A 24,843-nucleotide genomic window follows, 5' to 3' on the forward strand; every position below is an offset into this window, starting at 1 on the left:
CAAATGCGCACACTAAGGCTATTTTACCTGTAAAGATGTGATTGACCCCGTGTGTCCTTGGAGCACAGCAACTGGGGCACAAGTTCTCAAGCACCACACTCTAATTATCTTATCACAGCTCCCTGCAGCAATCATTGTATTCTCATAGTTTACTGCCATATCTGAAATTTCTGCAGAATGACCTCTTAGTGTGGATAATAGGCGGCCATTGTGTGTTGACCAAATCTTCACCAAACAATCATCTGAACCCTGAGAAAAAATACACCCAAAAACAAATGTTAACACAGCAAGTTTTTCCTAGCATTTTTAAAAATACTATTTCATGTGTCACTCAAATGAAGGAACTATAACTCCTCTTCTCTTTCCAACTGTACAATACACTGTAAACTAGGACTCTTATGGTCAGAACACTTATGGAACAATAGCTTTTTTCTTCAAATCAAATAACATCTATATAAAGATACTATGAAATTTTCATTTCTGTGGCTCAGACATAAAATACTATTTTTCCAAAATTCCCCACCAAGTAATGAGTCCAACTGAAAGTTTATGACTCACTTATTTCAACTAACAATGGTTAAATGTCAGTTTAGCTCACATCAAGCTAAATAATTTGATATGCATTAGGACAGATCTATGGTTCACCGACTGAGTTAAGTGGTAATCTCAAAAACTAAAAAAATAATAGGACTAGCACTCTAATTTTAAATAACCAAACACAGCCTCAGATTTGTAGCACCAGTCAGCACCCATCTAACTCGGCAAATTTGTGAGTACCTGCTCTGAATCTCACACCTGAAAAAGGAAATTTATTAAACTTCTGACCCATGGTAATTTTCCCTTAAAAAATTAAAATGTTAGATTACAAATATGTTTTATAATAATTATAATCTTCCACTATTCAAATAATTAATTTCCCTGAATCAATGAGTAATCAATATGAATATGAATCACCTAAAGGGATTTGGATTTTTATGGAAGCTTTGGTTACTAGACATACTAGAAACTATCCTCATCAAGAAGTCTAGAATGGGCTAGAAGGCAAGTATTAGGTGTGTGTATTTTTTTTTTTTTTTTTTTTTAGGTGTGTATATTTTTAGATACTTGATGCTCATGCCCACAAACCTTTGCTCTAGGTCAGTGTCTCACAAACACCACACAAGACCTGGCTATCTGCATCTGAATGTCTTGGGCCACTTAATAAAAATGCAAATTCACGGGCCCCACACCAGATCTATGGAGTCAAAAACTCCAAGAATGGGAACCACAGAATCCATGTTTTATGAGATCTCCTAAATGATTCGAACACACACTGAAGTGCTCCAAATGATACCAAATTTAGTTTAAAACGTTAACTCACGGTAAAGATTCTATGTCCTGTCCTATCAAATGCTACACAGTAAACAGCAGATAGATGTCCGAGAATCCTTCTGTGCATTTTTATATGCTGATACATAGTTCCTGGAAATGCTGTGCTAAAAGTGGAACACCCTGTGAGTTGTTTTCCTCGATGTATCTCCACTAGGAAATAAAAACAATGAAAATGGTTAAGGAAGAGTCAATGTGTGAAAAACGAAGAAAAACTCCACAATTTCTAGAGGGTCATAGAATCTATGTTCAAGAAATCCTAAGGACACAAGTTTTTCTCCCCAACTCTGTTCTAGTATAATCACCACTATGGGCCTCTTATTACGGTAAGATTAAATTTCATTAATTTTTATTACGTTTAGTAATAACTTTAGGAAAACAATAAATCTGGAAATTGACACTTACTACTATTGAAACAACACTACCAGTATTTCCTTTTAAATTTTAACACAACCATTACAAAGTGGGTCAAGAAATTAAAAACATAGTTTCGGTCACCTGCCAAGCCACACTCACTCACCAAGACTGGGTGGGGAACCGTAATTCACCGGCATTTCTGGAGGTCTTCCTCTGTGAAGAGCAGCAAAGGCAGAGCCCTTCCAAACTGTGTGCCTGCAGTCTTTAAAACGAATTTTAGATACACATAAAATCTTGAAAGTTAACCCCAAGAAAGATTTTATAGAATACTTACGTATATTGTAACAAACTGTTTATTCAAAGTTTTACCAACTAATATACTTTAACAGAAAAGCCCTAGAGGTTTATTAGACTATTTCTGAAGGGGAAAAAAAATTACGACATCTCAGATACAACAACAACAGCTAACATGAGTATAGCACTTTACAATGTACAAAGTGCTTTCCACGTACATCATCTCATTGAATCCTCACAACAACCCTGTGAGGTAGGTGTGATCGCCAACGCACAAGTGAGGTAACTGAGGCTCAAAGGTTCTGGGACCTTTCAAGAGACCCACTGCCAATGACCAAGTCCGGATGGACCATAAAACCAGATCTTTTGACTCCCAAGTCCTAGTCAATGCCGAGTAAGTTTTTATTTGTCAATGCAGAATTACACCACACAATATGAATGGTAAGAGAGCTTAATCACAACGGATCCAACTTTCCCAAAATGGAAATTTTTTAAGAAATATTTTATTTGACTTCTATGAAAATCCTTAAAATGTTAACGGAGTTTTAAAATTAATTTTGGCCAATATTACCATGACTTTAATCTCCTTAGGAAATACTGACAAAATTAAGTGGCTTTCCTCTTGTTTTAGGATCACGGATAAGCCTTTATACCCTGAGCACATACGTAGGATCTGTGAGTGTGAACACTAATTCTAATTCTAGCGTCCCGTCCCTCTTTGACCTATCAGCAAATACACTAGGAAGAAACATCTGCCCCCTCTATAGGAGATAGCAGCAGAACACAGATTATGCTGTGCCAGAAATTAGCTTCTTCGCAAATGAAAGAAGGGAAGGAAGGCATCATATAAACCTCTACTGAGCCTCGGGTGCCCCAACCTAACACGCATATTACTTTTTACATGAACGGATTCATTACCACTATCATGACCAAAGAGCAGTTACAAGGCATCCTCTCTTGACACCAGTACAAAACAGAAATATGGGCCCCTACCCTAGGGCAGCTGGCTCAAGTCTCTTCTAAGGTCTGCCAGTTCTAAAGCAGTGCTCATCACAAAACGACACAGAGCTTGACACAAGTAAGAAAAACAGAGGAAACAGGCCACACAGGCAACTACTACATAACAACCTAAAATAGGATAATTACAAGGTGAATAGGGACACAGAGAAGGGAGAGTAAGAACAGTTTCCTGACCCAAGCCACCATGTGGCAGGGCCACAGAGCACTAAGAAATAACTAAAGCTGACAAACCAGTCTGGCACAGAACCAAGAAGGAGGGTTGTTCTTTCTCAGTCAAGCTTTACAGCTGGTGGTGCATCTACGAGGCAGCACCACCTCAGCGACAGATCGTAAAGATAATCACAGGGGATGAACTTGACGTATACTCAGGATCAGAAGAGCCAACATTCTTGCCCATTAGCAGTTAAGCCACGTTGTATACATAGATCATATCACATACATGTACTTAATCTAAGTGATTTATACCAAGCTAACAGAAAAAGAACAGCAATTCCAAACATTTTGCTACCACATAACTTTGCAAAAAAATTAAATTGATGAAAGAGAACCATGCAATTGTACATTTTTGGTGCTTGATTTCAAACTGCTACCAAATTTAGAAAATCACTTCCCCTTATTACAAAGGGCTTTCAGAATCTAAATACCAAATAAAATACTTCTATCATTTAAAGAGTTTATTAGACACATACAATTACATTCAATGAAGTTATAAGTGAGCTACAAAATGGAAAATTAAGAACTCACATCGATAAAACCTCAAACACATCTCAGAATAAATCCAAGCTTTTTTGCTTAACAACTATACCTTTATCATTTTTTTAATGCAGAAGGACCCATTAAACACTTATGTAGTAAAATTCAATGTCTATGCTAAATGCAGAGAATTTTATAGTCCACATCATGGTTTATAGTTACAAATCGCCTTTCTTTCACAATGCTTACATTACTTCACAATTATAATTATTATTAAGCTACAAAGCAGAACACTTCTTCAAATTAAGGTACCTTTTGCTGTACGTAGCAAAGACTGCCTTCCTGCACCAAGTAAAGAAGTGACTCTTGAAATACTGGGTGGAATTTCTTTATCCAACATGGGACCAATGCGTTGGCAGATTTGCAACAGATGATCAGGAGCCACATGTTTATTGGACAAGACCTAAATTGGAGAGCAAGTTTTAAAAATATTATTCACGATAGTATCAAAAAATATTAAACACGAATAAGTCTGACAAAACATGTAAAAATATGTACAGTGAAAACTACAAATTACTGCTGAGATAATTTAAAGAAAATCTAAATAAACAGCAAACTGATCTTTAGGTTCAAAGCCATCCCAATCAAAATCCAAGCAGAAACTGACAATTTTATTCTAGAATTCATATTTAAATGCAAGTGGCCTACAAAGCACCTTTAAAAAAATATAAAGTTGAGGTATGAAAATAATACCAGACTTCAGGAATCATTATATAACAAGGATAATCAATTTCTGACAAATGCACAAAGGACAAAAAATAATCTTTTCAAAAAAAACAGAGCTGGAACTGGATATCTAATTGTCAAAAAACTTTTAATTAACTTTGATCCATACATCAAACCACGAACAAAAATTTTTCTCAAGACAGATCACAGATGGGACACCTGGGTGGCCCAGTAGTTGAGCATCAACTGCTCAACATCTTGATGCTCCAACATCAACTGTTGGCAGTTGAGCCAACCTGCCTTTGGCTCAGATCGTGATCCCAGAGTCCTGAGATAAAGCCCCAGATTGAGTTCCCCAGAGGCAGCCTGCTTCTCCCTCTGCATATGTCTCTGTATCTCTGTGTCTCTCATGAATAAATAAAAATTTTTAAAAATAAAAATACACATCAAACACCTTGATGGCCCAGACCATCAAGGGTACACATATCTGAAAAGCCATCATGTATCTGCAGGCTGTCGCTTATCAGAAGCCGTGTCTGCCATTCCCTACCTCTAATAGTGGAGATGGTAGGTATGCTGAGGCCAAACAATGCAGCTGGACAAGGATCAGTGACCCCAAAAGAGTGCTGAATTTTTACTGCATGTGATTAAAAATGCAGAGGGTAATGCTGAACTGAAGAGTCTAGATACAGATTCTCTGGTCACTGAGCAGATCCAGGTGAACAAAACCCCCAAGATGTGGTGCAGAACTTATAGGGCTCGTGCTCAGATTCACCCACGTGAGCTCTCCCTGGCACAATGAGAGATCCTTACTGCAAAAGACCTGATGGTTCCTAAGCCAGAAGAAGTTGTACAGAGCAAAAGGATATCCCAGAAGAAAATGAAGAAACAAAAACTTATGGTCCAGGGGTCAATTCTATATAGAATAAATGCAGGGCCCCCTGGGTGGCTCAGTCGGTTAAAGCATCTGACTTTCTCAGGTCATGATCTAAGGGGACTGGGATCAAGTCGGGCTCAGTGGGGAATCTGCTTTTCATCCTCTCCCTCTGCCCCCTCCAGCTTGTGCGCTTGTGTGTGCACATGCACTCCCGCAAATAAATAAAATCTTTAAAAAACGAATAAAAGTAGGGATCCCTGGGTGGCGCAGCGGTTTGGCGCCTGCCTTTGGCCCAGGGCGCGATCCTGGAGACCCGGGATCAAATCCCACGTCAGGCTCCCAGTGCATGGAGCCTGCTTCTCCCTCTGCCTATGTCTCTGCCTCTCTCTCTCTCTCTGTGTGACTATCTAAATAAATAAATAAATAAATAAATAAATAAATAAATAAATAAATAAATAAATAAATAAATAAATAAAATAAAATAAAATAAAATAAAATAAAATAAAAAAATAAAAAATAAAAAACGAATAAAAGTAAAAAAAAAAAGAAAAACATATTTGGGCAGCTTCTTTAATAACAACACATATACCTACCATATTATCCAGGTACTCTATTCCTAGGTATGAACTCAAGAAAACCAAAAGCACAAGTTCCTATAAAAAGTTTGTACATGCACATGCCCCACTACATCTGGCTGCAGCAGCAAAAGGCTATTCTCTATAAATGCCTACAAGTGCCTCCTGCAATTAACCAGTTCTCCCCAGCCTTGAACCACCTAACACCTACTCAAATGCTTAAGCTGGCCCACAAATACAGATCAGAGACAAAGCAAGAGAAGAAGCAGAGATTGTTGGCCCAGTCTGAGAAGAAAGCTGCCAGCAAAGGGGATGTCCCACTGTGGAGCTGTCTGTCCTCTGAGCTGGGGTTAAGTCACCACCTTGGTGGAAAACAAGAAGGTTCTGCTGGTAGTGATTACACATGATATGGATCCCACGGAGCAAGCTGTCTTCTTTCCAGTCCTGTGTCGTAAGATTGGGGGGTGGGGGGGGTCTCTACTGCATTATCAAGGGGAAGGCCAGGCTGGGGCATAGCGTCCACAGGAAGATCTGCTCCACTGTTACCATCATATAGGTTAACTCAGAAGACAAAGGAGCTCTGGCTAAGCTGGTAGAAGCTATCAGGACCAATGACAATGACAGATTTAATGAGATCTGCCATGACTGGGGAGGCAATGTGCTGGATCCAAAATCAGAGGCTTGTATTGCCAAGCTGGAAAAGGTAAAGGGCTAAACAACTGGCCACCAAACTGGGTTAAGTGTCCACTATTGAATTATCTATATGTAAAAGTAATAAAAAGCTCTCTTTCCTAAAAAATGTTTGCATATAAATGTTCTAAAACATCTTTCTTTTTAAAATCCCAAAAGTAGGGATGCCTGGATGACTCAGCGGTTTAGCCCCTGCCTTCAATCAAGCCCCTAGGGTGTGATCCTGGAGTCCCGGGATCCCGGGATCACACCCTGGGCTGAAGGCAGGCGCTAAACCGCTGAGCCACCCAGGTGTCCCAACACACTGTGTAAGTTTAACTCATAAAGATGCCTAATGTTAACCTGATTTGAATGTATGTCATAAACTTTAATGCTGCATTAAGGTCTCTCAATCATGATGCTACCAACATTTGAGACAAAAAACATCACTGTGCAAGACTGTCTGCATGTGCAGGACATATGGTACCGCTGGCTCCTTTCCAGCAATGCCAAGAGTATTCCCTGTGCCGTGACACCAGCAATGCCCCAAACACTTTCAAGCTCCCTGAGAAAGAGCTGCTCCAAAGAAAATCTGAAACATAGTTCAAGATCACACTTTTGGTTCTTATACGTCAATTCAAATATAAAATAAGCCTGGATTCAATATAAAGTTATGGGTACCCAGGTGGCTCAGTCAGCTGAGTGTCTGACTCTTGGTTTTGGCTCAGGTGATCTCAGAGTCCGAATGAGCACCCCCCCCCCCCCCCCCGCCCCGGAGGACTCTGCTCAGCTCAGAGTCAGCTTGAGATTTTCCCCCCTTTCCCTTCCCCCTGCTCTCTCTTTCTGTTTCAAATAAATAGGACGTTTAAGTTTTTGTTCATAAGTTCTAGTGACAGAAGGGGCTAAATAAAATATCTTCAACTTTTCAACCTAACTTTTGTTTCCTACCCTGACAGAAAGCCCACGGCTCTATCAAAGCTCAGGAAGATATCAAAGTGGTTTTTTTTTTTTAATACTAATTAGCACTCTGTGCTTCAAAGTATCAGCATGTAAAAGTCCAAAAACTGTTGTAGATAATTAGCTCATCATCGGAGGGAAGAGAAAGATAGAAGGAACTAGAAGGTAATTCCAACAGGGTCAAGAAAATCACAGATCTAAGAACTTGTCAGTAATGCAAATCTGAAAACAAAACCCCCACTGAAGGACTCACACTGATCGACCTAAATAATGTTATCTAAAAGGCTTAAGAAAGAGAAAATTACTTTGGGCAATGGCAACATGGCTTCTATAAGGCAGAAAATCACTCTAACAGTTTTAAGATTTCTACTATTCAGGTAGATGGATAGATAATATTTAATGGCTTTAAGTTTTGAGATACACAACCAAGCCTGTCTCCTCAGTGAAGACTTGTTCCTGAAAACAAGCTAACCAGACATAGCTAAAAACAACTTCTCTAGATAGAAAGGGTACAGACAGAAATTTTTAAATAGAGTGCTTCCCAGTGCTAGACATGGTCTTATTTTCTCTCTTAAATGATCTACAAGGGGAACTTTATAGATTCTATTTGCTGCCTGACTTAAAGAAGCAATAAAACCGATTACTAAAATAACAGGCTTCAACATAGGCAGGTGTAGTTAGGCAAAGTCCAGGTGTTGTAGGAACATGGATTCCATGCAGCAGCTATAATCCCGTAAAGATAATTACAGATTCACTGCATTTCTGAGGATTCTAGCACAACCATAAAAGATGGAAGGGGGGAAGGGGTGTTAACCTAATCTTGTATAAAACAAGGCATTTCTGAAAGTAATACGGTTCTACTCCCAATATAGGGAACAAAAATAATGAACAGAAAGTAGTTATGAATTTGAGCTCCAACACTGGGTATAGAGATTGCTTTAAAAGAAAATCTTAAACAAAAACAAGAGGTACTTGGGAAGCTTGGTCTGTTAAGCAGCCAATTCTTATATTATTGTTAAAAATTAGTACCATATTGACCAAATTAATGATAAAAAAATGTTCCTTCAGTATTTTTAAGTCCTACACAGACTGGTAAGGGTCTCTACCAACAACTTCAGTAAGGAAGTTATACAATGTCCTCAGGAATCAGGCCAGAACTAATAAGTACCTTCCAACACCACATAGCCAATCTCTCTACCATCTTATTTTTTGTAAGCCACAGTCAGTCTCTGAAAGTTTATCAGCCACAATCCTAGGATCATTATATTACTCTATCACCAAATACTACTGTGAGTATGAGGTTCTTCAAGACTAGGGTAGCAGCTGTACAAAGTAGTAGTAGGGTCTAGATAATGTGTCTAATTGGAAGGTTATGGGAGAAAGTAGGTTTTTCTGTAAAGTTTGGGATCCTATAATCTAATCAGGATCTAGAACAAATGTTTAGTATCTTTAATACATACCTATCTGGGGGGCCCCAGGGTGGCTCAGCAGTTTAGCGCCTCCCTCCGTCCCAGGGCGTGATCCTGGAGTCCTGGGATTGAGTCCCAAGTCAGGTTCCCTGCATGGAGCCCGCTTCTCCCTCTGCCTCTCTGTGTGTGTGTCTCTCATGAATAAATAAATAAAATCTTTGAAAAAAAAAAAAATACATACCTATCTGACTTTTAGCTTTCCCTCAATGAAACTCCATCTAGAAACCTTACAAAGGAAAACACATAAACTACCACAGATCACAACTCCTAGAGTACACAGCACAATGAAACAAGAAGTGACAGAGAGCATGGTCTTTGATACAAAATTTAAAAACTAGTGTCTTAAGTAATTCCCCTCAGCCTCTGATGCCACAGAAGTTCTTGACCTCTTTTCTAAGCTTTATAAATAAATTCAAATTTAGTAATCAATGGCACAATAAAAATATCGCTAAAGATGTGAGAAGGGAAAACAGCTTAACTCTCAGTTTATACAAAAGGACTTAAGGAGAGAAATGATCTAGTATTGGCACAAAGACCCTTCATTCAAAAGCACTGATTGTAATTCAGGAAAGATAACTAGTTTTATAGCTTCCCCTACAGCCACTATCTCCCCTACTTCACACCACCTCACTTCTCTAGACTCCTTCATAACTAGATGGCCACGTGATGTAGTCCTGGCCAATGAAACAGAGAAGAATCTCCTGGAGCAGGGGAACATTCCTGAAAAATTCTCCTCCCTGGGCAAGCCCAGGTGGCTCAGCGGTTTAGTGCCACCTTCAGCCCAGGGTGTGATCCTGGAGACCTGGGATCGAGTCCCACGTCGGGCTCCCTGCATGGAGCCTGCTTCTCCCTCTGCCTGTGTCTCTGCCTCTCTCTCTCTCTCTATCTCTCATGAATAAATAAATAGAATATTTTTAAAAAAAAATTTCTCCTCCCTAATAAAAGAACCCTTCCCTCCCATCATTTCTAGAATATGATGGCAACCATAAAACTAAGCGTTTTGAGGGGGAAAAAGTCAAAATGTCAATCTTGGCTCAATCAAAAAGACAAAGATTAAGTCCTTAATGATACCATTAAATCACTGTATCAGTTCCACCTACAGACTTAAAAGACATCATTATATATCTTTATTATTTAGGCGACTGCTTCTAAGTAAAAAACGTATCCCATAATTCTATTATCATGTACCACACAATCACACAAATTTTAAAGCACTGTCCACCAATCTGAAAATCTGAAGCAAAGTCATCCATTAGCCATCTCATAAAATGAAGCTTACCTAGAAAATGCTATTAATGCCTAAGCCAATACTAAATGAGCACATATCCTTAGTATTTCTATGTAATCTATTAATATCATTTTCTTCTTCCCTTAGCAAAACAACGAATCCTATTTTAGATTGTAAAAGCTTTTCCAAATTACTCAGAAGAAAAATCTAAGATTCTGATATTCTAGATAGGCAATTCTGACTAAGCATCACAACAGGGAGTAAGATCATCTGAAAGGAATAAAATACAAAATGCAAAAAATACTCAAGGGCTACCCATAAGTAGGCTGACTTCTGAAAAGAAACCACTAAACTTGAGATTATTTTCTTATAACATCTGAAAGTAACTGAATTTTCTAAGCAGAACATAATTAAAATAAACCTATATGAAGACTAATTAAAGTCTGGATCCTACATGGAACTTAATGAAGAGACAAATATTTCCCAAAAAGTCAAACCTGTTGTTGTTTTTTTAATATTTCACAATATATATTAAAACAGAAGAGACAGGGTGACTGGGTGGCTCAGTTGGTGAAATGTCTGCCTTTGGCTCAGGTCATGATCCCAGGGTCCTGGGATGGAGCTCCCATCAGGCTCCCCACTCAGTGAGAAGCCTGCTTCTCCTTCTCCCTCTGCCTGCCACTCCCCCTGCTTGTGCTCGCTCTGTCAAATAAATAAATAAAATCTTTAAAATAAAGAGAAGAGACAGGACACTTAAATTTTTAAATGAATTTTAAATATGCTACCCCCTACAGAATATATGAAGTTGCAAAGTACAGGTCAAGTAACAATTTTAGCCACATGAACATAGCAAAGATCAAAGCTTTCAGTACTAATGCAAAACATCTTTTAGCCAGACTTAGTTTATCCTTTTTTTTTTTTTTTTTTTAAGATTTTATTTGAGAGAGAGAGAACATGCACAAATAGGCAGAGGGAGAGTGAGAAGCAAGCTCCCTGCTGAACAGAGAGCCCAACACAGATGACTCACCTGGGGCTCGATCCCAGGACTCTGCCCAAAGGCAGATGCTTAACCAACTGAGCCACCCAGGAGCCCCTTAGTTTATCATTTCATCAACCAGTATGCCATATTCTAAATCACCAACCCGGAGCAGCCCAGGTGGCTCAGGAGTTTCGCACTGTCTTTGGCCCAGGAGGTGATCCTGGAGACCCGGAATTGAGTCCCATCGTCGGGCTCCCTGCATGGAGCCTGCTTCTCCCTCTGCCTGTGTCTCTGCCTCTCTCTCTGTCTCTCATGAATAAATAAATAAAATCTTTAAAAGTAAATAAATAAATAAATGACCTATCGGAATAAAACCTATTCATATCAGCTATGTCTTTAAAATAAATTCATAAAACTGAATACAAACAAAATAAGAGCTTACAAAGAGTCAAAAAGCCCTGCACTTGATGCAGATTCTCAGTCAGAGTCCTGAAATATACGAAATAATTCTTAAGGAAATACGATTATATCATTCAGAATAAAAATATTATTCCCCCAAATGAAAAAAGAGCCAGAAAGCATCTATAGTTGCACAGCTAATTCATTCAAGGTATATAGTTCAGAATCAACTCCTTTCTAATTGGCTAAAAGTTTAACACTGTGTATTTAAGGACCACCTTCTTTCTGAGCTAAAATCCTGAGCAAAGGGAATTTGATAAAGCATTTTAGTAAGAAATTTATTATAAAACCTAATCACTAAAGTAGTAAAGAATGTTACAGGAATGGAGACAAAAGTCAGCAAGAATGTAGTACATGATGATGATCACTGTCCCTGTAGAGAAAGAAGATTCAAATGGTACTTGCAAACTGACAATTTGGAAAAGGCAAGATTTGTACCTCACACCAACCATGTGCTCAAAGGAACATGAAGATATTACAAAGAAACTACAAATGGACTGGAAAAAATAATGATGAATAGATACATAATACTACCTTTATAATACTAATCTTTGAGTGCAAAAGGGCTTTAAGGACAACTTTAAAGACAAAATGGAGATTAACAAATATAACCAAAGAAAAAACCTTAAACCTTTGTAAAAAACAAAAGCTCCCAACAAAACTAAAAAGCAGCCTGCAAGCTGGGACAGGAACCTAGAACACATGGCCAACTAAAGAACAACCTAAAGAAATGTAAAAAATTCTTACAGAATAAGACAGTAGTAAAAAAGCAGGTAAGAGATGTAAAAAGGCAATTCAGAAAAGATGCGTTATTGACAGCCATAAAAAAAGTCTTAAGCATATAATTACTGGGTGAGGGTTTTCGGTTTCTTAGGTTTCTTTACTTCTGAATGGTTTAATTGCCAGACAGTTGGAAAGGATTACTGGTTTAAGAAAAAGCCCCAAATCAGTACAGTTTTTATTGCATCTTTAAAATATCACAAATAACTGAAAAATCATCTGGCATCTTGCTGTTTCTGTAGCTGGAGAACATAAATCTTATCCATCAGCCTGCTGAACTGTTCCTTTTTCAGAAACCTGAATGCTATCCCAAAATTTTCTGATATCCTTGTTTTTATCAGTTGTGACTTGCTGAATTGAAGCAGCTGAATTTGATACAAGTTCAGTGTCATTTCATCTTCCCGGGATTGAGATACAGAACAAGCAACCCCTGGCCTCACCCAAACCCTGTGGATATGTTTTTCACCCAAGAAATTTCAGATTTCAACAGGAGAACTATTCTCCAGAATAACAGCACTGATGGGGAAGCAAGCATACACAGACCTCATCTCGTACTGGAAGCCCAGTGTAATGCCCTCGGTCACCTTCCGTACACGACTACAGATGGTGCGGACAGCAGCCAGGTCTGTTCTAGTTCCGACCTTTTGTCAAGTCAGAGCCTCTCCTTTACATCACTCTTCAGTTACACCCCCACATAAAGACCACTACCAACATCCTCAAACATTTACATACATATGTAGACAAATTTAATACAGTCAAAAAAATTTTTTTTAAGATTTATTTATTCATAGAGACATGGAGAGAGAGGGAGGCAGAGGCATAGGCAGAGGGAGAAGCAGGCTCCACGCAGGGAGCCCAACGTGGGACTCAATCCAGGGTCCCCAGGATCATACCCCGGGCTGCAGGCGGCGCTAAACCACTGCACCAGCAGGGCTGCCCTAATACAGTCAAAATTTAAAGCTTTAAATTAAGGTTTTACCACAAGGTCTTTCTCCAGCAAAAGTTTCTCAATGTGGAATCCAGCCCGAAATACATCAATGATAGTTTAACAGATACTAGAGGAAGGGGGCAGTGGAGTCACCTGATCCATTGCCATCCAGGCAATGTGGCTTAGCAGTCCAGTTAGCCCTACCTAACTAGTTACAGGACCTTGGACAAGATTCTAAGACTTCAGACTCCATGTTTGCAAAAAGAATCGGTAATACTGCACCGTTACAATGTACAAGTTACACTTCTAACTATTGTAAGGTTTTGACTAATTTAACTCTTCACTACATTAATGATAATACCTAACACACAGTGCTTACTTACTACCGGATACTGTTCTAAGAACTTCTAAGAACACTAACTTACTATATCCCCCAAACTATTCATCTGCATTTTACAGATGAGAAAACACAGGCACAGGCATTAAAAATAACCTGCCCAGAACTAAAGAGCTAATAAACGGCAAAGCTAAAAATAAGAACCCTGGATATCTAGTTCACAACTCTCCAGCATCACTGGATCCTTGCACCTGGCTATAGTGCATCCTAATTAACATGGCAAGTAACAAAATAATCAAGGAGTATCTGAAGAGGTTTAGAGCCAAAATGGCTCCTAGAAGTTTTTAAAACTAAATATATATATATGCAGACTGATTAAAATCAACAAAGAACTTTTTCTAAGCAGCTAAGGTCTCACATCCAAATCTCACTCATCTATCCCATTACAAATAATAAGCAAAGTCAAAGTCCCTGCCAAATTCTGAATACTGCACATACAATTCATACCCTCCTAATGAAATGGTGGAACTTAAAAAAAGGGGAGAGGGTGTACAACTTCCATGTATCTCACAGCCATTCCAGTGTAGAACATTACTCTGACCTACATATAAAACACATGTCCCAGAGAGATTTTAAAAAATCAAAGAGCACAGAAAAAAAATCATTTAATAACCAACCTGCTGGTGATTGGTTCTCAACAGAAAATATACTAAGCATTAAGCCACATAAATTCTTTCAATGAACACTGAGAGCCAGGAAAGACAATGAACACTATATGCCAGGAAAGACAATTAAGTGTACCCACACAGGACTGCAGACAGTTACATGTTCCACGTAATTTTGTAAAGCTGAAAGCAGTCATTTATTTCAACTATTAAAAGGAGATAACCTGTTAAGCTACTGCCTTCACTTTAACAATGAGAACAGGTTGGTCTAGCTTAAAAATAATTTTTAATCCCATCACAGAGCTGAGAAAACAAGTCTACATCAACTACACCCCAGAAACTGGTAAGCCCTTCTGTGACCAGAGAAAGATTCACAGTTGCTTTCATCCCTAGCAGAGAGGGAGGAAAAACTGACCACCGATGAGAATAAGGAAAAATCTGTCAAACTTTTAAACTTCATAGTCTACCCGTGGGCTGGCATGTCTGATGCCTGATGCAAATCCTGAGGGCCCAGTCAGAGAGTCTACACCACCCCAATTCTTCCCACAGACCTTCACCAACTGCACAGGGCCAAAAACAGGATACAGAGCAGCTGTCTATGGCCATACCACCCTGAACGCGCCTGATCTCGGAAGCTAAGCAGGGTCGGGCCTGGTTAGTACTTGGATGGGAGGATGCAAAGCAGCTGGGGAAGACCCAGTCCATTTCAAGTGCACTCCAGAGGCCCTCTGAAGGCCAAGAATAGAAAGCCCAGGGCTCAACTAAAGAGCAAAGAGATCTCCTCAGCAACCCAAAAGCAGGCAACTGGGCTATAAAACAGAGGAAGCTCTGTCAAGATTTGGGAAGCTGACAACTTGGCTATAAAATATAGACCTCTCTAGGAATTCAGGCCCCATGTTGGGCTCCATGCTAAAGCCTACCTAAAAAAAATAGATACGGGGCAGCCCCGGTGGCCCAGCGGGTTTAGTGCCACGTTCAGCCCGGGGCGTGACCCTGGACACACGGGATCTAGTCCCATGTCAGGCTCCCTGCATGGAGCCTGCTTCTCCTTCTGCCTGTGTCTCTGCCTCTCTCCCTCTCTCTCTCTGTCTCTCATGAATAATTTTTTAAATCTTTAAAAAAAAAAAAAAAAAGACTGACTTCTGTCTTACCAGCAGACAATTACTGCCTAGTCAGCTTTCACCTTTTGATGATGCAAGCTGCCTTGTTGAACTGGACAAGCGGCAAGGAACAGACAAAGCGCAGCCCACAGACAACTAGGAACTGAGACTCCTAAGTCCAACAACCCTGAGAACTGAATCCAGCCAAAAAACCAGGCAAGGGCGCCTGGCTGGCTCAGTAGGTTAAGCGTCTGCCTTCGGCTAAGGTCATAATCTCAGGGTCCTGGGATCAACTCCCACATCGAGCTCCCTGCTCAGAAAGAAGTCTGCTTCTCTTTCTACCCTCCTCCCCCCACTTGTGCTGTCTCTCTTTCTCTCTCTAACTTTAAAAATAAAAATTAGGTGAGCTTGCAGACTCTTCTATAGTCTAGTCTTCAGATGAAACCCCCAGATTTGGCCTAGAGACTGAAACAACTCAGTTCAGCTGTGCCTGGACTTCTGATTTACAGTAACTTTGAGATAATAATAAAGCTGCATTGTTTCTACCCACTAAGTTTGGGGTAACCTGTCATGCAGCAATAGGTAACTACTACACTACATCACAGTTAAAACTGCTGAAAATCAAAGACAAAATGAAAATCTTAAGCAGCAGCCAGAAAAAAACATTATTTTGAAAGGAGAAATAATAAAACTGCCAATTTTTCAATATTAATGCGCTGAAAGGAAAAAGCACCAACCAAATTTCACCTTTAAAACAATGTTTAAATATAAAGACAAAACAAAAATGTTTTTAAACCAAAAAAAGCAAGAAAAAGGAAAACCGAAGTCATTGCCAACAAACCTTCATTAAAAGAATTAACAAAGTTGTGCAGACTGAAGAAAAATAATCACAGATAAGACACATGGGAAGACAGGAAGGAGCTGAAGATACCAGACAAGGCAGACGGTGGGTAAGCAAATGAGAATTAACTTTAAAACAATAGCAGTAAAAAAAAATAGCAGTAATGTCAGGAAAAATTTTAACATATGTAAAAGTAAAATATGATAATAGCCCAAGGAACAGGAGGGTGACAACAGTTTTTATTTATTTAGGAAATGGTAAAGTTACATGGTCAACATATTTTAACCTCTAAGATAACCTCTAAAATAAAAATAAAAGGATATATAGCTAAAAAGCAATAAAGAACAAATAGTATAATATCCAAAACAGAGAAGAAATAGAGATGGGAACATATATAAAAGATTTCTGGTAGACTTTACACAATTTAATTAATTTACTTAAATTATAAATAGTTTAAAGACTCCAAATAGAAGACTGAATAATAAAACTATATGCTGTTTACAGGAGACATACTTAGAAAGTGAGAACACGGAAAATGTTTGCTTTAATAAAAGTAGAAGGACAGAAAAAGACACACTCTGCCATCACTGAGAGAGAAAACAGGGCTGGCTGTACGAAGGCCAAGTCAGACTTTGAGGCAAAACGCTATTATGAGAGAAAGAACATTTCCTAATTTTTTTAAAAAAGGTCAACTTCTGGAAAAGGCAAAAACAATGGAAACTGTAAAAATATCAGTGATTAGGAAAGAGCGTGGGAAGCATAATTAGGCAGAGCACAAAGGATTTTTAGGGCAATAAACTTATTCTGTACAATACTGTATTAGTAGATGTGTGTCATTTGTCTAAAACCACAAAATACACAATACCAAGAGTACCCACTGTAAATATAAGAGGACCTTAACGTAAACTATGGACTTGGGTGATTATGTTGGGTCAATATAGGTTCATCAACCACAGCAAACGTACCATTCTGGGGGATGAGATAATGAGGGAGGCTGTGCACTTACAAGGGACAGGGGGAGATAGGAAATCTCTATCCTCTGCTCAATTTTGCTGTGAACCGAAAGCTGCTCTAAAAAAGTCTTCATTAGGGATCCCTGGGTGGCGCAGCGGTTTAGCGCCTGCCTTTGGCCCAGGGCGCGATCCTGGAGACCAGGGATCGAATCCCACGTCGGGCTCCCGGTGCATGGAGCCTGCTTCTCCCTCTGCCTATGTCTCTGCCTCTCTCTCTGTGTGTGTGACTATCATAAATAAATAAAAATTAAAAAAAAAAAAGTCTTCATTTAAAAAAAAAGTCAATTCAATAGGATAACAATTATCAATTTGAACGTACCTACTAACATTAAAAAAAAAGAACTGGGGGAAAAAAAGCTAACTATCATCACAGATGGAGATTAGAACAATCTTTCTCAGACACCAACAGAACAGCAAAAATCAATTAAGGATTTAAACAATGTGAAAGGAAAAAAGCTATGTGACTTCTGTCCCATAGATCCAAACGACTGTTATGATTAGGTGAACCTCGGAAAGCAAAGTACTTAGTAACTATCCTCTTTTCAAAGCAGCATGGTTGGGGTGCCTGACAGGTTCAGTCATTAAAGCATATATATATATATATATATATATATATATATATATATATATATATGTATAAATAAATAAAAATAAATAAATAAATAAATAAATAAATAAATAAATAAATAAAATAATAATAAAAATAAAAAATAAAGCATACTCTTGATCCAGGATACTCAGTTCAAGCCCCACGGTGGACGGAGAGCTTAAATAAAGTAGCACAGTCAAGGCTGAGTGACTCCTAGATAGACCACCACCACCATTATTCAGCACCCAGCTATAGGGTACCATTAGTTCCCCATCCCATGTTGTGTTCATCCGTAAATGGGTAAATACCAGGTATCATACTCAGACATAAAAGCTCACAGAAACCATTCTGTTTTCTCATTTAAACCCTACAAATACAAATTAAGTGAAGGGAAAGTCTACGCAATTAGGACTCTTCATCCTACCAACATTTTGTTACTTTTAAGTGCTGATTATTACTGTGTGCCAGGTACTGTAAGCCATCCCCCCCCCCCCCGCCGCCCCGCGCTGACAACAACCCTTTGATACAACTATTATCTTTGTTACACAGATCAAGAAACTCAGGTAAAGATCAGAACATCTAGAAGCAGCGCAAATCAGGATTATAGCCCAGATACTTGGCACAAAAACCCAAGTTTTTAATTTTTCTACCACTGTATTGCTAGACTGTAACTTGTCATCAGACTGCCTTAATCATTAAGTGTTCCCAAATTATCAATGAAAGGCCTATAGAATGATACATCTCCATAGTCAACCACAAAGGAAATCCAGAATCCAGACAGGAAAGAGATTAGCTGTGTCAGGATCCCACGAGGTAAATAAAACAGTGGAGTCAGTCGCAATACAATTATCCAGTACAAAGTTGTTTTTTGTTTTAAAAAGGTACATAAGTAGCCTTGCTATAAAAAAAGCTCAACTCAGCCCTCAAGTAGAGTCTAACAGTACACCCAAATTCTAAGTCTTGGTGTATACTCTACCATAACCTGATTCCTTAATCCAGCAGGAAGCTCCCTGCCCCAAGCCCCTTGATTTGGAGAGTTAATCCATAACTGAAAGAGACGGACAAATGAGATGAAAAGAAAAATGTATTGATACCTTTGTGCAAATCAGTTATTCTGATACAGTAACAGGTTTTGTAATGACTAAACTACTTTTAATATTTAGAAGAGTAAAAAATAATTACAATAAATTTAAAATATACTTGCAAGTATTAAATTTAGAAAGATTACACTTAGATTTGACAGAGTTTGCAATATTGAGGTAGCTGAAATAATCACGTATTTGTAGTATAGTGTGGTGCTCACTTCAACAGCACATATACTAAAATACTATGGTGTAGAAATGCTCAAGGAAATTTAAGACAATTAACTTGGTGTTAAATACCTTAAGATTAAATTCTCAGGACGCCTGGGTGGCTCAGCAGTTTGGCACCTGCCTTTGGCCCAGGGTGTGATCCTGGGATCCAGGGATCCAGTCCTGCATCAGGTTCCCTACATGAGGCCTGCTTCTCCCTCTGCCGGGTGTCTCTACCTCTGTGTGTGTGTGTGTGTGTGTCTCATAAATAATTTTTTAAAAATTTTTTAAAAGAATAAATTTTCATTACAAATTAAACACTAATAAAAATAAAATATACTTGTTTCTAGATATATTACTGAATTTATAAGATTTATAACTGAACTTAAAGATTTAAGAAAAATGGCTACTTACAACTCATACTGTATTTCAATACAAACAACTTTTAAGCCTTTTCCTTAAAGGCCTAATAAACATTTTTTTTAAGATTTATTTATTTATTTATTTATGATAGAAAGAGAAAGAGAGAGAGAGAGAGACACACACACACAGGAGGAGGGAGAAGCAGGTTCCATGCCGGGAGCCTGACGTGGGACTCAATCCTGGGACTCCGGGATCGCACCCTGGGCCAAAGGCAGGCGCTAAACCGCTGAGCCACCCAGAGATCCCCCTAATAAACATTATTTAAAGAAAAAGCATAATGACACTAAATCCACTAACAACAAACTCCAGTGTAAGGATTTCCTGATTTACTGGTTCAGAAAGACTGTGGCCTACAAAATTGCGTGTTACTCAATTACTAAGTGTACTCAATCACATTCACCTTATTTAAACATGTCCTTCCTTTAAAAGTGAGGTCCTTCCTCACTCCCCATGAACACCCCAATTACATTTTACAAATTCACAGGTCCAACTACTAATGCACGGTTAGGTCTTAAGAGATAAGTAGTCCCAATTCTTTTAAGAAGTATCAAAAATACTCTTACTTCCAAAGTACACGCTGGAATGACAACAGGGTCCCAAGTCTAAGATAAACTCTAACTTTGTGAGCAGTGAGACTGGAATCACCTGAAAGATTTCAAAAAATAGCAATGTCCAATCCTAACACCGAAATTCTGATTTAACTGGTGTGGGTTATGGCCTAGGCATCCAGATTTTATAAAGCTCCCCAGATGGCTCTGATCCAAAGAATGAGGACTATTGAGAAAAAGGAGTAAATTAAACATCACAAGAAAACAGCATAAGGAAACTATCAGATAAAACCCAAACGTGAAACACCCTACAGGCTGACCAACTCAAGCGTCTTTAGGAAATCAATGGTACAGGAGAAAAAACTATAGAAGATTAAAAAAAAAAAAAAGAAAAAGGAAAATAAATTCAGTACAACACATGGATGGTGCCTAAAGCCTAATTCAAACTAAATATAAAAAGAAATCCAAGGAACGGGGATCCCTGGGTGGCGCAGTGGTTTAGCACCTGCCTTTGGCCCAGGGCGCGATCCGGGAGACCTGGGATCGAATCCCACATTGGGCTCCCGGTGCATGGAGCCTGCTTCTCCCTCTGCCTAGGTCTCTGCCTCTCTCTCTCTCTGTGTGTGACTATCATAAATAAATAAAAATTAAAAAAAAAAAAAGATTTAAAGAAATCCAAGGAACAAGATGAAAATCTGAGAATGGACTACATATACAAAAGTAAATCTACATATATATCAAAGAATATTATTCTTTGGATTTTAAGTGTGACCCTGGCACTGTGGTGGCCCAAGAAATAGCTCCATCTTTTCGAGATGCACTTTGCAGAATTTAGAGGAAATGTAGCATCTAGGACTTACTTTAAAATACTTCAGCATATTAACCAATAATAAAGGAATGTCTGGAATTTGCTTTAAAACAATACAGCTTAGGGGAGAGAGCTAACAAATGCAACATTCTTTGCCAATCACTGAGGCTGATAAGGAGTACCTAGTAAATGGTTCATGACTACTCTATCTTTCTAGGTTTGAAGATTTCCACTGGTAATTTATTTAAAAAAAAAAAAAAAACTTCAAATAGAAGCCAAAGTAAAGCTAGCAAATTGGCAACAGGCTTCATTACAGTATCGTCATTTGTGTATATCTGAAATACTTAATAAACAGAAAAGCAGATCGGGTTTGGAGAACTAGAAGCTACCAGCATACTCTGACAAAAGAGTAACTCTGTAAACAAGAAGCTCATCCTCTGTCACTCCCTGCTAGGAGAGAGTGCAGGTGGGAGAGGGCAAAGGACAAAGAGGATACCCACCAGACCCAATGAGCCAAGTGATGAGCAAGGACCTCGCTCACAGCCACATCACAGGAATGTATCACAGAGATTTGGGGTAATCGTAAACAATTTTTAAATAAGGTTTTAGCAATTCTAACGGAAAAGCCAAAAACGTAACGTTCAAAGTTTTCCAGTAATTATAGCATCTCAAAATTTGCACAATTTTCTCTTCCACAGCACAACTGCATTGTCAATAATGCTCTTCTGCTTCCCCGAGAACACTATTTTCTCTCACCGACAGCAGCAGTAAAGCAAGTAGTCCTTCAAACGTTCCCTAGACTCAAATATCAAAATAAATTCAACTCTGCCGCGATGCAGGATTTCTAGAACTCACTTTATCGGAAATACTATTCAGTTTAAGTGTCTGCTTCCAAAAACTCTACATCAGTAAACACTAAATTTGACTAAAACAGCATCCTCTAACCCTCCCCGGTTCTGTCAATAATACCTAACTGTTCACATACAGATGAACAAATCCCCTTTGTTTCCTTTCCGTCCTTTCGTTTAATTCAAGAGCGGTGATCCTATCCTTCTACCAAATTCTGTTACAGGTATTAGAACTGTGGTAAAAGATCACCGAGTTTTTGTTTCGTTCCGTCCTCGGTGGTCTTGCTCTACGAGATGCTGATACAGCCCCCGGCAAAACCAAAATCCTTCCTCCTGGAACACAAACTGGCAAAAAAAAAACAGTTCCCTAAAACAATGTTTGACATCATAGGGCAAAGCAGTGGATGAAACCGAATTGTGCACGGAGAGCGACTCAGAAAGCTGACAAAGTGCCACGAAAAGAGACCTGCCATCGACGCCGACGGGGCTCTAACGTGAGACACACCGCATGGTTGGGGCCTGTGTTACCCTACGGACAAGCAAGGTCAACACAGTGATCCATCACGCTAAGTTTTGCAAGGCATTCCGCAAGTGCTGTGCAGCTTTGAGAGGCAAAAGTCCTGGAGGAGCGGCACAGGGTCGCGGCAGCAAGGTTTCTAGGACGCTCGCTGCTCAGGAGAAAGAAAAAACACGCTCAACACACGCTCACGTATTTCTCCACCTTTCAGACACCAGCGATTCTATTCCTAGGGAACAAGTGGTTAGAGGGGCTGGGCGGGGCGAGGCAGAGAGGACCAATCAGAGGTCGAGTTACAAGTCGGGCACGACAACAGTAGGATGAGAGCGGCTCGCTGAGTGGCTGGCGCGCCGCCCCCCCCGCCCGCGCGCCCGCGCGCACGCGCGCTGCCCGCTCTCACCCTAGGCAGCCGCACCTGGGGACCCGCCCCACCGCAAACCGCGGCGCAGGGTCGCCCCCGCCCCCCGCCCCGCGCCCCGCGCCCCAGCCCCTGCCCCTACCCCGGGCCGTTTCCTCCCAAAACAAACCCGGCCGCCCCAAAACAAAACAAACCCCAATGCGGACGGACGTCCTGCTGTCGCCAGACGCAACCCCCCACCCTTCCCACCCGCCGTACCCCGCCCCGAGCACCGGTCGGTCACTACGCTCCGCGAGCGGGAGCCCCGATAAGGGGGCGGGGGGGCGGGGGCGCCAAATGTCAAACATCTCACCAATTCCTCGTAGCTCCTGTTGTGCTCGTTGCCCTCCCAGTCCAACCTCTTCGGCAGCAACTGCAAAGGCACGGGACGCACACGAGTGACCACCGCGCGGGGCCGGGCGGGGGGCGCGGGGGTGGGGGGCGCGGGGGGGGCCGGGCGAGCGGCCCCGGCAGGGTGGGGAGGAGGGGGCACGGCGGGCACGGCGGCGCCGCCAAGCACAGACCTGGTACTGCTCCAGCTCCTGCACCAGCACCTGCAGCCGACGAGACGCGCAGTTAGGGGGGCGGGGGGCGCCCGGGTCCCCCCCCCCGGCGGCGCCCTGCACCCCGCGACCCCCGGCGGCGGCGGCGGCGGCGGCGGCGGCGGGGCCGGGCCCTGGACGCCGCCCCGGGGCCCGCACGGCCCGCACTCACCTGGGCGGCTCTGCGACACGGGCCGGCCGAGAGGTACCGGGCGATGAGGAAGTAGAGCTCTGCGGGGAGACGGGGGTCGGGTGAGGAGCGGGCGCGGCGGCGGGGAGGGCGCGCGGCGGGGCCGGGCCGGGCCGGGCCGGGCCGGGCCGGGCCGGGGGCGCCGCGGGGAGGGCGCGGGCGGCGCGGCTTACCCGACTCGATGAGGGGCACCGGGCGTCGGGCGGGCGGGGGCTCCGCCATGGCGGGGCGCGGGGGCGCGGGGGCGCGGGGGCGCGGGCGGGCGCGGCGAGCGGAGCGTGTAGGCCGCGCCGGGGCCTGAGCGGGCCGGCGTCCCTCTACCTCTGGCGCGCCGCCGCCGCCGCCATGCCGTGCGCGCCGCCACGCCGACGCCTCCGCCAAGTAGTCCCTCCGCGGCCCCGAAAGTAGTCCCCGCGCGGCGGCCGCCCGGCGCCCCCGGCGCCCCCACGGCGGGGCCGCGCGTCCCCCGAGCCCGGGTCAGGGGCGCCGCGGCGGGGCGGGGGGGCGCGGGGCGCGGGGCGAGGCCCGGGCCGGCGGCGGGGGGGGCGGGGAGCGCGCGTGGCCGGGATCCCTGCGCGCGGTGAGGCGGCTCCGGCCATTGTGCGGCGGCGGCGGCGGCGGCGGGCGCGGGGGCGGGGGCGGCCCGGGGCGCGGGGGCGGGGGCGGCCGGGACGCCCCAACACACGCGCGCGCACCCCTCGTTCGGAGCCCGGCGGGGGCAGCCCGGGACGCGCGGCCGGGGCGGCGGGGTCGCCCCCCGCTCGGAGGAGCAGCTCGCCGGCCCCCCGCGGACACTCCGATGCCCCCGCGCCCGCGAGGGCACGGCCGACGTCCGCCGCCCCGAAGGACGGAGCAGGCACACCGCGCCGCAGCCCCCGCCGGAGCCCGGCCGTGCAGCAGCCAGAGGGGACCGGGAGGATGCAACGCAGCCTGGAAGCGGCGACGGCGTAGCCGGATCGGGAAACGGGGGTGGGGGTGGGGGGCGAGCGGGCACCTCCTGCAGACAGCGGGCGGGCGGGCGGGCAGCCCGTTCCCGGGAGGACAGGCTGCAAACCTGGGGGAGCCCTGAAGGGGGCGCCCCGTGCTGGAGCGCTCCGAGCGGCGGGCGAGGATTTCTGGCCCCTCCGGATCGGCTGTGCTGGGCCGCTGACCCCCTGCACGTGCAGGGGCATCCCACCCTGAGCCTGAAAGAGCAGCAGTGAGCAGAGCAAAGCCCCCCCCCCCCGGGGTCCTTCCAGCTCCTGCTCCGTGGGATCGCCCCCGCTGCAGGTGGAGCTCAAACGTGGTGCTTCGGGGCAGGCTCAGGTGGGCCCGACCCTGGGTCCTGTGGCGCTGGGCCTGAGCCCAAGCGTCC

General features: G+C 42.7%; 1 protein-coding gene across 2 annotated transcripts in view; it reads right to left on the minus strand.

The window, feature by feature from the left end:
* The window catches only part of BRWD1 (bromodomain and WD repeat domain containing 1), a 120,243-nt gene extending 96,488 nt beyond the window's left edge, over window positions 1-23,755 (minus strand). For both annotated transcript variants that reach the window (XM_077879221.1, XM_077879220.1), the window contains exons 1-8: window positions 23,663-23,755; window positions 23,472-23,530; window positions 23,282-23,311; window positions 23,071-23,130; window positions 4,045-4,195; window positions 1,889-1,987; window positions 1,361-1,521; window positions 28-249 (exon numbers count right to left, since the gene is read on the minus strand). In XM_077879221.1, coding sequence (XP_077735347.1) covers window positions 28-249; window positions 1,361-1,521; window positions 1,889-1,987; window positions 4,045-4,195; window positions 23,071-23,130; window positions 23,282-23,311; window positions 23,472-23,530; window positions 23,663-23,711 — 831 coding nt within the window. In that variant the 5' untranslated portion in view covers window positions 23,712-23,755. The remainder of the gene's footprint in view (window positions 1-27; window positions 250-1,360; window positions 1,522-1,888; window positions 1,988-4,044; window positions 4,196-23,070; window positions 23,131-23,281; window positions 23,312-23,471; window positions 23,531-23,662) is intronic.
* Window positions 23,756-24,843: the final 1,088 nt, after the last annotated feature.

Source organism: Canis aureus, chromosome 30 (genome assembly GCF_053574225.1).
Source record: "Canis aureus isolate CA01 chromosome 30, VMU_Caureus_v.1.0, whole genome shotgun sequence".
NCBI classification, from domain to species: domain Eukaryota; kingdom Metazoa; phylum Chordata; class Mammalia; order Carnivora; family Canidae; genus Canis; species Canis aureus.